This window comes from Bombus vosnesenskii, unplaced genomic scaffold (genome assembly GCF_011952255.1).
Source record: "Bombus vosnesenskii isolate JDL3184/JDL3185 unplaced genomic scaffold, Bvos_JDL3184-5_v1.1 scf7180000013358, whole genome shotgun sequence".
In the NCBI taxonomy this organism is placed as follows: domain Eukaryota; kingdom Metazoa; phylum Arthropoda; class Insecta; order Hymenoptera; family Apidae; genus Bombus; species Bombus vosnesenskii.
In genome coordinates, this window is record NW_022882992.1 from 215,113 (window position 1) to 230,297 (window position 15,185).

The following is a 15,185-nucleotide window of genomic DNA, read 5'->3' on the forward strand; positions in this document are numbered from 1 at the left end:
ACGCGTAGGATGGTTATCGTGGAGTTTTGGTCGGTAGGAGTCCGACACTACTCTGCTGTTACGCGATTATTAGAACAGCGGAGTGTCCATGAGGATTTCTCCACGTACAAAAAAAAAAGGTTGTAGAAGAAAAAGCTAAAGAAAGTCAGCAGAAAAAGATATTTCGAATATTTATTGACGCATGGAAGCATTTATAAAACCAATACATGTGAAAGTAGGAAACTTTCTTAAAGAAGAATTCAACTTGGATAAAAAATTATAAAACACCAATATATTCTGCCAATCTGATTTTTGTTACAAATTATAATTTACGAGAAACTTAAAATTAATAATATATATTATACAAAACATTTTTTTATGTTTCTTTAGTTTCTTGTCTATCTTTAGTTCTGGTTGTTCTTTTATTGATCAGCTGACCAATTAAAAATGTTATTATGCTGATCATCTTACCGGAACATTCAAACCTAGATGTAGGAGCGTTTTTTCAGAAGCACATTAGTATTAGCAACATCTTGATAGAGTCAACTGCAATGCTAACGAAACGTTGGAATTCTTTTCCTTTTGGACACAGCTCTTTCCTGGAAGCTTCATACAATGTTAATCGAATCAGTGTAAAATGTATCAGTATTAACTGTAACAGTGTGAATAGTGACAGTTGAGGCTATGATGGGTTTAAGGTTTGCTTAATATTTTCTCCGCTTTATTATATCTGGTCTCCAATTTACAGGATGCGTCTCTTCAGTCTAAAATTAATAATAATAAAAATAATATAACAATAATAAAATAATAAAATAATTATGTCTTTTTATCGAAATTATTGACATAATTAACATTTAAAAGATAGCTTTCTTACAGCAGTATCATCTTCTTTATATACTTTGATTGTTTTATCTGCTTCTGTTGTAATCATGCGAGTACCAGACATGTCAAATGTAATACTAAATACTCCAGCTTCACTATCCATTGAGCCCGGTTGAACGGGTGCTTGTAAACGTTGGAAATTATACCTTGAAATATATACGTATAAATATCGTAAATAATGCTGAACATCAGTTGAAAAAATACAATCTTTATATGAAATATTATATTTACCCCGTTCTCCAGTCCCAAAGATGCATAGTACCATTATCTGCTCCAGAAACTAATACGCCATCAGCATTAACAGCTAAACAATTAACTATTGCATTATGACCAGATAAATTCTGAATGAATTTTCCTTCTGGACATTTCCATTGCTTAATATTATCTGGAGATGCTGATGCGAACATATATCTAATGAACAATATAAATTAGATGAAGGAATTTACAATCTAAAGAAAAACAATCTAAACAATCTAAAGAAATACAGTACACATACAATGATGGATGAAAAGTCACAGCTCTTATACTTTTTTTGTGATTTGTTAAAGTAGCTCTAGATTTTCCAGCAGCTAAATCCCATAATCGTATAGTGCAATCGTGACTCCCAGTGACAATCTAGTAAAAGAAAGAAATAAAAATATATATAGTTAAATATTTTTTTAAATATATATATCAAATTATTTGATGAATTGTTTGGTTTTGATACCTGTGGTTCAGCTGTTTGACAAATTACACTAGCAACTGTGTTAGTGTGACCAACAAGTGTATGTACATTTGCTTTGGTTCGCATATCCCATACTCTTGCAGTAGAATCTCTACCTGCAGTTACTAATACATCAATACTAGGATGTAATGCCATGGAATATACAGCTGATAAATGTCCATGATAATGTCTTATAACCTATAAAAACAATAGAAATTGTAAAATATGAACTACTGAATATTAATTATTGAGTACATAAAGTAATAGTATATATAATTAAAACTATGTTGTAACCTTGTTGTACTCAAGATCCCAACACTTCACTTGCCGATCTTCTCCACAAGAAAATAAATATGGGTGTCTTTGAGAAAATGCAAGTCCACGAACACTGCTTATGTGACCAGTCAAAGAAACTTTCAATTTACCAGTTGCAAGATCCCATATCTGAAATTTTTAAAAGTATTATGTAATAATATAATTAAAATAAGGGCTACTAAGATTTACAAAATTTATGACCAAAATCAGTTTATAAAACTGTATAAAATGACATTGCAATATATTATATAATTTAATACAAATATTAAACGAAACAATAATCTTACTTTAATCACTCTATCTGCAGATCCTGTTGCAAACCATTCATTTCCTGGTTCAACAGCACAACACCTTACCCAACCAAGATGACCACTAATAACCCTATATAATTTCCATGGTGCATGCCACTTAGGTTTTGCCATAGATGGTGTCTTCTTCTGTGGTATGATTAATGACATATTAACTGAATTTCCTCCTGAATTCGTTTGCGTTGTTACTACCATATTGTTGTTTTGTATAGGATTATAAGGAACAACTGCAACATTATTATTTCCTCCAAAAGATTCATCTGATTCAACAATATCATTGTTATTAAATCAATAACATATATAAATATTATTATGATATAAGAAATACATATATATTTATAAATACCGCCTGGTGGAGGAGGATCTGTATTTTCATTTTCATTTTGTATTTTCATTATATTGTTAGTTTTGACACGTGCCAATACAGGACCATAAGAGTCTTTTGCTTTTACAGATTTTTTTATTTTTTGTCTATAAAACATTATTTTTATCATTTTATAATGTTCGTTTATATTATAAAGGCAAAATATACTTACAAGTTAGGATCTACAGGTGGTAAAGTACCTTGATTTAATAAAAACATATCATGTGTTCTCTTTAAAGATCGAAATACAAGGGTATGTACAGAATGCCTTTGTACATCCTATATAGGAAAATGTATGTAATTTAGCAATTTCCTATTTAAAAATCATTATGTACTATAATTTTTTTTTTTTTTACCCGTAACATTACTTAAGGGGAAAATTTCTTTTTTCGGTTTGATAATTACGCAGTCTAAAAATGTGATTAACAGCTATTTTATAAAAAGTATAGTGCTTACCATTTTTATGAATGTAAATATTACTTGAATTAATATAAACTTAAAAGTAAATACTGTAATTCACAGTCATGTAAACAAGTATACCCTATAGCATAAAGTATAGGGTCTATTATGTATGTATACCGAAAGCACGATTGCATATACAGCCTGGAAACTTTCATAGCGAAGGTACGGCTTTTAATGTTGGGAGATGTGCTTCACAAATCGGCCGTTAGTTACAGCGCTGAGATCGATTTGTTAAAGTTTTGCATTTAATGCCATCTTCGTCGTCCTTACCACTGAAAATAAAGAATATGAACTAAACTATATTTCACATATAATATTTTGCAATCTATTTGAAGTAAACATATACTATTTCACATTATGGTGTAGAAAAATGTTAAAAAAAATGTAGATTAGATAATAAAGTTCAGTTGCAGTTCAGCTTGCAAGTACAGACATAAGGTTGCGCTGCATGACAAAACCTAAAAAATTAATTGAAGCGCCTTACTTGAGAACACTTGAAAAACGTTTTCCGGTCATTAAGAGTCTTATTCCCATCACAGGAAGTTTCATGTTGATTTTTCACGATTTAATCGTCGAATGGTTTTTTCTAGGCTCTAGTATATGAGTGTGGAGAACTGTTTATATGATCGCGGTTCGAAGTATACACTTGTGCTTTCTTTTACAGCTACGTTCTTTTTCGTTTTATTTTCTTTTTTATCGTTTCTTTTTCAGCTTCTTTTCATTTTATTTTTTATTCCTTTCCTTTTTTTTTGTTTACTTTGTTGTACGATTATATTTCTTTAAAAAAATGGAATTTAGCTAAATTACCCGCTTCAAAGGAAGCGGCTATTGCCTGAGCCCGTGAGCACAGGCTCTTACAAGTAAATAAGAACTACGGTGTTCATCGAAAGCCGATGAAGTTATATGAAGAAGCAGAGCACGGAATTGGTCGATTTCGATGTTCTGTCAGTCGTGGGAAATGTAGACAGTATGCAGGATTAATTCATTTTTTGGTGAAGTTCGCCTTCCTTTAAATAAAGCAATTAAGTAAGTTTTTAACTTATTTGCCTAATTTTAATTTTTAATTTAAAAAATTATTTTATTTTATTTAGATTAATGTACTGCTTTGTGCGAGATTTCTCATATGAGAATACCGCGCATGAACTATGCGACCCCACCTTAGGCAATGATTGTGCGCTACTGTCAACCGTAACAATTGCCGCGTGGTTTCGCTGCTGTTGGGAGATAACAGTGGATAACTTTTTAAACATACAGGCAAAGAAACCGAAATTATGGGGAATTCCGGAATTTGGGTCTCCGATTACTGTTCTGGTACCTTATGTAACAGTTCGATATTTGAAAAGTGTTTATAGAAAACACTGTAAGTGCCAAAGTTGAAAAATTTTGTGTTTTCAAAAAAATGTTCTACATAGCGATAAGAATAGTAAGAAAAGTAGATAGTACAGAATTTAAGAACAATTTCCCTTTCTAAGTAGACATTAATATAGAAAATGGTGTCACTGGTATATCTATCTGTCTTGGTATTATCTATCTGGCATAAACGTTCCTTTACAAATACTTTCATTCTATAAACACTCTTTTTCATAGATTTAGACTACATTAATGTATAAGTTTTCTCTTACCTTTTGAAAAATTTGTTTTTTAGTAGTTGCAATTTTTTCTATAAGTATTCTTTATTTCCATATTTCTGTATAACCTATTTCTTTGTATTACTTCCATTTAAATATTGTTATTTTCATATTATTTAACTGATTGACGAAGCAAAATTCGGAAAGAGAAGATATAATTATGACAGTTGAGAGTTGAAAATCATTGGGTTTTGGGTATGGTAGACATCCAAACAAACATATTATGGGATATTAACATATTATATATAGGATGATATTAGTGCAAAATCGTGAGGTAACAACATTCATTTTAATAATAAAGGAAATTGTAATTACTGGTAATGAAATCCACACAAACAGTTTTGAAAGTTATGCCAGGTTAGCTGCAGAGGGATACATATATAAAACAACTAATCAAAGCACGAAATTTGTAGATAAATGAAATTGAGTTTTATTTGTATTAGGTTTAAATTCGAAAATGATTAGTATTTAATATTTATTTTACGGTCGGTTATGTTAGTACAAACTAACTTTTGACGAATTTAACTACGGCTAGTAATGATAGCATTGAAGAATCCAATTAGCGATCGGTAAAACACTGAATAAGGGAGAGGTTGTTTTCATGACGATGAATTTGCCGATCGCTTATGCGAATTTTTTTGGCTACGTTTTTATCATCACAACAGAATTGATTTAATGGTATCGTTGATAGAAGCGATCTGAAGACATTATAGTTTTGAATAAGATAAATGGAAATCTAGAGTATTTGAATGCTCATCTGTGTAGACCAATCAGATTATAGATAGAAGCAATATGCGTAGTAAAAGTAGCAAAGTAATGTGTAATATACCTCACGAACATATAAGTAGGTCTCAACACTTATATATCGAAGTCTAGAGAAAACAGTTAAAAAATTGAGTTGTGACTAGTTGTGAAAAATCAACAGAAAAGACAAGATTCTCGTTCTGCGCATGCGTGGTATGCTCAGACGAAGACAGAGACACTCTACTCATCTTTGTCTATCTCGCAAGAACACAAACTTTGTTGATCGTCCACGTTGATCTTTCATGACTGAGCGCAACTCAATTTTTGGACGATTTTCCCTAACAAGTGTCAAAACTTGTTTATGTGGCCGTCACATATCCTAAAAATACTCAGTTTCATATAGTTTTAACTTTTAAACCATTGGATTCGTCATTCTCACCTTAAAACTTGTATTTTCGGGTTCTATACGTCAAAAATTACAAAATTGCAAAAAAGGCAGTCAATAATTTTTTCTCCTAAAGTAAAGTTTAACCAAAAAATGAATTAGTATAAGAAATGTAACAATACACTGGAAACATAGAGTAATATTCATACAAATTATATAATGCCAATTTTAATTATTTCTTAGTATTACTGTTTGTGTAATTTAAAAGTGAATTTGTTTTATTAGTATACATAAATGCCGCCATCTTAACTGTTTCCATGGAAACCATGAAAACAAACTTTTATACAAAAATCATAGAGATGATTCCGTAAAATTAAGTGTAAAACAAAACTTTTTGTGTGTATGTGTGTGTATATAGAACAATAAACAATGCAAGCTTCTCCTACTTGGGTTGATAAAGTCCAAGATAAATCTGAACAATGGTAAGTATAGAAATATATATCTTTGGCAATATATATGATTATATATGGAATTAAGTAAAATATGGTAAAAAATAAGGAGTAATTACATTTTTACGTTAATGCTTTAATTAATATTTTAAATAAATCCAAGATTTTACATATTTTTAAAAATTATATTAATAATTATATTTTTATAATTTATTATGTTTTAAATGTTATTTAATGTTGTATAATATATACATTTTTAAATTGATTTTTTTCTTCATAGAAACTAAAATCTTTTTACTAATATTAATAATTATGTAAGATTAATTTTATGTCCTTTATAATTTACTTATTTCCAACTTTGTGATATAAATGTTTTATGTGACATAAGGATGATTTTATATTATTTACAGCAATAGTTACTAAAATATTTTTGCAATTTTATTTTCAGTATATATGATCTATGTTTTAATCCAGATGGAACTCAGTTAGTTATTGCTGCTGGACAACAAGTTCTTGTTTATGAAACTAATGAAGGTACTTTAATTCAACCATTAAAAGGTATGTAATGAAGCTTATGAATCCAAATAAAAGAGTTAATTTGATAAAATATAAGTTATATTTCTGTTTATACTTTATAGGGCATAAAGATATAGTTTATTGTGTATGTTATGCAAGAGATGGCAAAAAATTTGCATCAGGTAGTGCTGATAAAAGTGTTATTATCTGGACATCAAGATTAGAAGGCATACTTAAATATTCGTAAGTTATCTCTGTTTTATAAATAGCACAATTAAGATAGAAATAATATTTTTGATAATGTATTATAACCAAATCTTTCACTTTAATACAATACTACAGTTTATGAGATAGAGATTTAATGTGTTTGAATAAATTACTAACTAATAAAATCTATAAATGAAAAGATATGAGTTTGTTAGAAATCTTAAGTATAAATACATATCTTTATAGAAAATATTATGAAAAGTAAAATAGTCTTAAAATTTTATAATGATAGTTATATATAGTACATACATTAATGTCGTGTATGTTTACAATACTATATTTCAGACATAATGAAGCTGTTCAAGCTATGCAGTTCAATCCAGTATCACATCAACTTTTAAGTTGTTCTTTGTCAGACATAGCACTCTGGTCTGCAGAACAGAAAGCAGTTGTAAAGCATAAATCAAGAGGAAGAGTAAATTGTTGTGCTTGGACAAATGATGGTCAATATTTAGCAATTGGCTTGGCATCTGGCTATGTCTCTATTAGAAATAAAGTTTGTTTTCTTTGTTTAAAATCTATGTCCATTACACAATGTAAATAGTTTTATATATATCATATTGTTAATATAAAAGTGTATTAAATATTATTCTATTATTTAAATATTGTTTAACTATTTATTTATTATTTATTGTATATATTTGTTTAGAACGCTCACGATTGAAAACATTTAAAAAGTTTAACTTCATGTAAATTGTATTGAATTTATTTTAATATTTTAGAATGGAGAAGAGCAAACACGAATTGATAGACAAAATGGAATACCTATTTGGAGTTTGTTGTGGAATCGTCAATGGTAAAAAGAATAATTACTTTACATAATAACTACTTGTATATATATTAACACTTTGACTGCCACGCCGAAATCACATGTTTCGCTCAGGGCGCAACGGGAGTATTTTTATTATTCAAAGCATATAATGGCAAAATAATAATAAATTGATGATGTAAGACAACATTCTTCCCGAATGGACCGTTTATCTTATTGGTGATCACAGGTGACCACCGTAGCGCCTTGGTAACAGTTGATAGCGACATATAACAAGCCTTCGTTTATTTCAACAAACCATTCGCATTCGTTATTTCGTCGTAAGCAAAATGTCCAGAATATATTGTTGAAACGTGTAGAAGATATTAGTAAACAGTATTATGATTATTTTTATGATTTCGATGAAACATTCGACTGAAATGATAGAGGTCAAAAAAGATTATGTTTGTGATAAACCAATGGTAGTAGTAGATTACAACAGAGAAAAATGTGCTGTAGATTTATCAGATTAAATGATAGCATATTCTACATCACATAGAAGAACCCTCAAGTAGTATATAAAATTGGCTTTAGAGTTATTGTTAAATACATCAATTTCAAACGCGATGATACTCTATAAACAAGCAACAAAAACGAAAATTAAGGTATCAGATTTTAAAATGGCACTCGCAATGCACCTTACACTATGTCATTCACCAGAGCCATCAAATATACTTATTCGACAAACATCGTGACACGAAATGCAGAAGAAAGAAGAGCAAGCGTATCTGGCACGAATATTTTGCAGAGAGTGCTATAAAAAAATGTTAAACAGTTAGGATCAAAAATTGTTAAGAATCGGACCAAAAAGGTGACCACCTATTGTCCAAATTGTATTGATGAGCCACATTTATGTTTAAAGTGTTTTAACACAGTGCACTGTTAGATGCAAGATTTATTCCCATTTTTTTTTTTTTTTATTGATGTTCTAATAAAAATGTTTAATTGTTCAATGGGGCACTTTTTATTTCAAAGTATCTTCTATTTATCGGTTATATTCATAATGCCGTAACTGTCAATTTTCACTAAATTTTTACAATTGTAAGAAGTTAAAGCACTTTGGTCACCAATGACCACCGTGGCGTCACAGGAGAAACTGTGGCTGGTTATATATGACTAAGGTGGCAGTCAAAGTGTTAACGTCATGTATTAAATATTTTATAGATTTTCTGTAAAGGATTAGCAAATAACAAATTTTAGTAATGAGTTCTTTTATTATCCATAGGGAAGATTTAGCAGAAGTTCTCTGTATTGCAGAATGGAATGGAACCCTATCGTTTTATTCAATTTCAGGAAAATCATTGGGGAAAGATAGACAACTCAATTTTATGCCACTTAAAATGTGTAACTTTGCAGGAGATCAATATATTTTAATTTCTGGAAGTAATAGACAGTGTTTATTAATGACATATGATGGAATACAATTGATTAACATTGGTGGTACATTTTCCTCCTGGGTTTGGAGTTGTGCTGTACATCCAAATTCTACACATGTTGTATGAATAAAAATTTTTCATTTTTTATTCAGTCTTTAATTTTATAATTCTTATTTCTTTAAACTTATAATTGTATAATTTATTTTAATATTTACTTCAATATTTATAATTAATATGCTGTAGAAGTACTTAAAAAGGAGCTACGTGTCTTTTTGTTTAGGCATTAGGTTGTCAAGATGGTACAATAACATATTTGCAGTTATCTTGGGATGTTATACATGGATTATATGGAGATAGATATGCATATAGAGAAAATATGACTGATGTAATAATACAAAATTTAATTACTAATCAAAAAGTTCGCATTAAGTGCAAAGATTTGGTAAGTATACGAAATATCTTGATAATAAATATAATTTTAGATACAAATTCGTTCTTTAATTTTTAAATTGAAATAGTGTACTAAAAATACTGATAAATAAGATACATTATATAAAATGTCTTATTTTATTTTTAGATATATCGTATTGCTGTGTATAGAAACAGATTAGCAGTTCAATTATCGGAACGTGTAATAATTTATGAACCATCAAATTCCAATGATGGAATGCATTATCGAATATATGAAAAATTAAATCAAACATTAAATTGTAATTTACTTGTTGTCACTACGAACAACTTAATTTTATGTACAGAAAGACAATTACAAAGTCTATCTTTCAATGGTACAATAGAAAGAGAATGGATACTTGATGGACTTATAACTTATATAAAAGTTGTTGGTGGACCAATTGGACAAGAGTGCCTTAATGTAGGTTCGTATTACAAAATTTGTGCAAATTTAAATAAAATATCTTTGTAAGAGATAAGGAAAAATGAAAATTTAACAAAAAAATGAATTAATTATACTTAATATGATTATAATAATATTAATTATATAGTTCTATTGAAATTATTAATTTATTGAGAATCAGCTAGTTTGCATAAACTTAGTCATGTGTTAATGACAATTTAGTTCTTTTTTTTTTATATTAATATTTAGCATTAATGATTTGTTTATTACTTTTGATTAACAAAATAAAAATAAAATATATAATGAACTCTTATTTTCATGTTTTTTAGGTTTAAATACTGGCTATATAGTAAAAATATATTTAGATAATCCTTTCCCAGCATATATAATAAAAGTTGAGGGTTCTGTAAGATGCCTCGATATCAGTTCATTAAAGGAAAAAATTGCTGTTGTTAGTGATCATGGAGTCCTTTCTGTATTTGATTTATATACAGAGGAAAAACTGCAAGAATTTCAAAATGTAAATAGTGTGACATTTAATAATAGTTTTGAAGATATAATGTGTTTTTCTAGTGGAGAATATTTAGCAATTAAAGTAGGCGATTTTGCGGAATATAGACAAAAATTTTCGGGACTTGTAATGGGTCACAATGAATCAAAAGTGTATTGTTTAAATGGTTCTTCTATTGTCACATTAGAGGTAAATTTGTGCTTTGGTATATATACAACAAATATGTTATTAAGTAATGAAGTTTAAGTCATAAAATGCTAAGTGTAATATAACATAATTTATGATAACATAAATGATGATAACTAAAATATTATTGTCTGTATATAGGTACCCTTATCATTATTTATGTATCAATATATTGATATTGGTCTTTTTTCTAATGCTTACAACATGGCATGTCTTGGAGTAGCAGATTCTGACTGGTTTGCTTTAGGAACAGCTGCTTTAAAAAATTTGGAATTAAATATTGCATACTCTTCCTTTGCTAGAATAAAAAATTTAAAATATATAGAAGTTTTATCTGAAGTGGAAGAAAAACTTAAATCTGGAGAATGGGGAAGAGAAGCATGCATGGCTACTGCTGCAGCTGCTATGGGAAAACTGAAAGATGCTGCAAAACTTTTCCAAAAAGCTGGTTTACAACAATATGCATTAACTATGTACTCTGATCTACGTATGTTTGATATTGCACAAGAATTTATTGTTAGTGGAAATAATCAGGTTAGTGAAGAAATCATTTATTTAAATTTTCATATTAGTTTTATACAGGGTATTCTATGTCATTATTACCATGTAATTTCATGATCATTGTCTAATTTTATAAAAAATTTATTCACATGCTTTAGCGTGTATCTTAATCATTAAGGATTAAAAATGATATATGTAGTATCGTGGAAAAAAGGCCTGTGGCGGCACTCGATAGCAAATACCACGACTCGGCACTAACTAGTGTCGGATGATGACAGCGCAGTGGTTAGCGCCTTAGGTTACGAACGTTCGGAACCCGGGTTCGAATTCAGGCGATCGGAGTCCGATTTTTCTTTCACGATATCAAAAATGAGAAGAAAAGCGGCCGTACTCAGCAGCGACATCTACAGCCTAAGCATTCACGATATTACATATATATGTATATTGTTTACAAAGATAAATATTTTATGTTTGGATTTTTCAATAAATTCATATTTTTATTTTAATATAATGCAAAATATAGTAACAAACTATACATAAATGACAAAAAAGATATGCGCACAGGTACAAATTTTATTACAGATATGACATTACATTACAGTATGTAATGCTTTGTGATAATACGTTACAAGATGCTATATATGTTACAATGACATTTATATTAAAATCAGAAATAATAAGAATAAAAATTTTGTTCCAGGATCGTACAATTTTACTTCGTAAACGAGCAGAATGGGCTAAAAGTCTTGGAGAACCTCGTGCTGCGGCAGAAATGTTTCTTTCAGTTGGAGATGTTGATCGCGCCATAAATATAATCGCAGAGTATGGCTGGATTGACATGTTAATTAAAGTTGGCAGACAACTTGATAAAGCAGATAGAGATAATTTAACTGTAATTGCTAAAAAATTAAAAAAGCTGGGTGCAACTCATGGTGCAGCAGAAATTTTTAATCGCTTAGGAGATGATCCTGATGTAGCGGATGTTCTAGTAGAAGCTCAAGCTTGGCCAGAAGCATTTGAATTAGCTGAGAGAAATCCCAAACTGAAAGCTAGAATATATGGACCATATGCTAGATGGTTGGCAGAAACTGGACATTTTTCTGAAGCACAAAAGGGTAATTTTACTCAAATTTCTTTATTGGAATAAAATGTAATTGGAATATACAAAGAAAACTTGAAATTTAAAAAGAAAATAATTGACGATTTTTTGTGCAAAATAATAATAAAATTGATGGTATATTAAAACATTCATTAAATTCTGCAGCATTTCAAATAGCTGGGCAATCAAACGAATCTGTGATGGTTTTAATAATGTTGGCTAGAAATGCAGTTACTGAAAAAAGATTTCGCGATGCATCTTACTTTTATTGGCTTCTTTCTCAAATCAGCTTAAATCTTAATAAAACTGTGGATGAATTACAAACAATGTTTCTTCAATATTATGAAAAGGCTGAAATCTATTACGCATATCACGAAGTACATAAATATGTAGTAAGTAATTTATGTATTACTTTACAATACATTAATAACTGTAATTAATATTAAGAATTCATAATGTGTGTGTGGGTGTGTGTCAAAAATCACTGATATTACATTAAAATACTAAATACATATAACTAGGTAATTATTTTTTTTTTTTTTTTTTTTTTTAGGAAGAACCATTTACATCATTAATGCCAGAAGCTCTTTTTAACATTGCGCGATTTCTTCTAACTAAAACAGAAAATATTCAAATAGAAGGAGTTTCAAGATTCACCATAATATACACATTGCTAAAACAAGCTTCTTTGCTTGATGCTAATAAACTAACTATGCAATTACTTGAGAAATTACGAAAAACAAAAATTCCAGTAAATCAACTTAGCCAATTAGAAATTTCAAATTTAAATGCTCGAGCATCTTCTTATAGAGATCCTGAAGAACTTTTACCTCTTTGCTATAAATGTTCGACCTTTAATCCCCTGTTGCCATCAAATAATCAGGGACAATGTGTGCAATGTGGTCTAAAATTTCAGTATTCTTTCGTAATGTTTGGTAAGTACTACTTTTAAGAAATTTTAATCATCTTTTAGCTTTGCTTTCAAAGTACAAGAATAAACGAAACAATGTTTCATTACAATAAATTTACTATTAAAATCAATATATTTGAAGAAAATATAACATTTGCAAACATGTTCAAACCAAATATACATTTTTATAAATATACTTCATTTAATGTTTATAAAAAATATGTAGTCAGTACAAAATTCTAATTCATCAAAAATATATAAATCTTAAATATAAAAATTGTGATTTTTATATTTTAAGCATATTAACTATTATATAGTATTTGCTTCTTTGATTGTCTTTTTTTATCAGAAAATGTTTAAAACATATTAAAAATAGTGACATGTTATATTGTACCATATTGTATATATTATATTAGCAGTATTATAATAATTACAGTAGTTAATATAATAATATATTTCTTCATTTCGACTTGACAACCAAGAAAAGACTTGGTTTACAATATTTTTACACTATTTACAGTAATTATTGAAACTATAAAAAGATTGTAATATGTGTATATATATACAAAAATTGCAGAAATTTTACCATTGGTCGAATTTGAACTAGAAGAAAATATTTCTGATGAAGAAGCAGAAAAATTAATAAATGACTCATTATCATCGTCCGATGATATTACAACTACAAATCAATTTTCTGTCACCTCTGAAATTGATCTTTTTACAGCACGATTAATGAAATACGAGGTATTTTCAAATGCATATGTAACAGTAATTAATATATAATTCTATAACTTAAGGGGCAATTAATAAAATTAAAGTCAATAATACGGTGATGAATAATATTTTTGACATTTAATAACATATTTAAAAATGTTATAATTATATAAATATATAAAAAAAATATAATTGTAAGATATAATTATAAAATATAAGTAAAATGAATTTAATTTAGTCAATTACTTATTTTAGGAAAAATCTAGTTCTTCTACTATAATCGTGGGAAGAAATGTCTTAAAAAGTATGGATCCATGTACAGTATTAATTATTAAATGGCCAAAACCATTTAAAACAAAGTATTTTAAAAATCTCTTACCTGATTTACAAATTACATTTTGTAAATCTTGTTTAAAGGTATGTGAAATTTAACGTTATGTATATTTATTATATTTATGTTATGTATGTATATATGGTAAATTTATATAAATTAAGTTATACATGTTTTTATAGTCAAATAAGAATAAATAATAAAAATTTGTAATACTGCGGAACATTTTAGATTAAGGTATCATGTAGTAAATATAAGATATATAGACTTAAAAGAAATGTAATAATTGCTTATCATTCTTTTTAGTTATTTCATTCGGATGACTATGAACTGGCTTTATTAAGACATGGATATTGTCCATTTTGCAGAACAGTAAATAAAATTTCCAATTAGTGCTTTTTGTTAATCTAGATACGTTTATATAAGTACAATATTATTTTTACTGTAATAAATTATTACCATTATAAATTAAATTTAACTTAAGTTAAAGTAATTTAATGTACGTAATTTGTATTAACCCCATTGCAGACGAATGTCATTGCGATTGTGCTAACATACTCGTATACTTTAAATTCGGCAATTATATATTTCTGATAACAGAATTGTACATTATACAGGGTTGATTATTCAAAACGAGCCATCTAAGTAATTTTTTCAATTCTGGAGATGAAATGAAATGTTTGAAACAAAAATTTTGTGATCGCGATAATGATTTCGGCAAAGCTTGTTTACGTTTTGAATTGATTGAGTATGATTTTGTTAACAAAGCCGAGAATATGTTTCAGAAGCGTTCACCAATTTTCATTTTTCACTCATTATTACATCCGTGATCTTGAATGACCACGACCATTGAAATAGTTTTGAGAAGGATTATAACCGTAAAAGTTCAAATAT

The 15,185-nt window shown here is 28.4% G+C and overlaps 2 protein-coding genes across 4 annotated transcripts; one reads left to right on the forward strand and one right to left on the reverse strand.

The window, feature by feature from the left end:
* Positions 1-249: 249 nt before the first annotated feature.
* LOC117237142 (pleiotropic regulator 1) lies at positions 250-3,641 on the reverse strand. The gene is made up of 11 exons (XM_033500817.1): positions 3,498-3,641; positions 3,008-3,285; positions 2,724-2,830; positions 2,534-2,658; positions 2,167-2,447; positions 1,859-2,008; positions 1,568-1,762; positions 1,358-1,476; positions 1,093-1,272; positions 854-1,007; positions 250-743 (listed from the first exon to the last, which is right to left on the reverse strand). Exons 2-11 carry the CDS (start codon positions 3,008-3,010, stop codon positions 684-686), a joined length of 1,374 nt encoding a protein of 457 aa, XP_033356708.1. The 5' UTR covers positions 3,011-3,285; positions 3,498-3,641; the 3' UTR covers positions 250-683.
* Positions 3,642-3,775: 134 nt separating this feature from the next.
* Positions 3,776-14,764, forward strand: LOC117237138 (intraflagellar transport protein 122 homolog). 3 transcript variants are annotated; one of them, XM_033500807.1, is made up of 18 exons: positions 3,776-4,039; positions 4,105-4,373; positions 6,056-6,252; positions 6,668-6,777; positions 6,858-6,978; positions 7,288-7,498; positions 7,725-7,798; positions 9,036-9,306; positions 9,467-9,628; positions 9,764-10,061; positions 10,369-10,739; positions 10,878-11,270; positions 11,938-12,352; positions 12,502-12,728; positions 12,890-13,271; positions 13,824-13,990; positions 14,216-14,377; positions 14,598-14,764. In XM_033500807.1, the coding sequence occupies exons 3-18, from the start codon at positions 6,200-6,202 to the stop codon at positions 14,682-14,684; spliced, it is 3,504 nt and encodes a 1,167-aa protein (XP_033356698.1). In that variant the 5' UTR covers positions 3,776-4,039; positions 4,105-4,373; positions 6,056-6,199; the 3' UTR covers positions 14,685-14,764. The 3 variants fall into 3 exon arrangements, with proteins under 3 accessions (XP_033356698.1, XP_033356699.1, XP_033356700.1); XM_033500808.1 differs by lacking the exons at positions 3,776-4,039; positions 4,105-4,373; positions 6,056-6,252; positions 6,668-6,777 and having other exon boundaries at positions 9,104-9,306; XM_033500809.1 differs by lacking the exons at positions 3,776-4,039; positions 4,105-4,373; positions 6,056-6,252; positions 6,668-6,777; positions 6,858-6,978 and having other exon boundaries at positions 7,301-7,538; positions 9,104-9,306.
* The last annotated feature ends 421 nt before the right edge of the window (positions 14,765-15,185 follow it).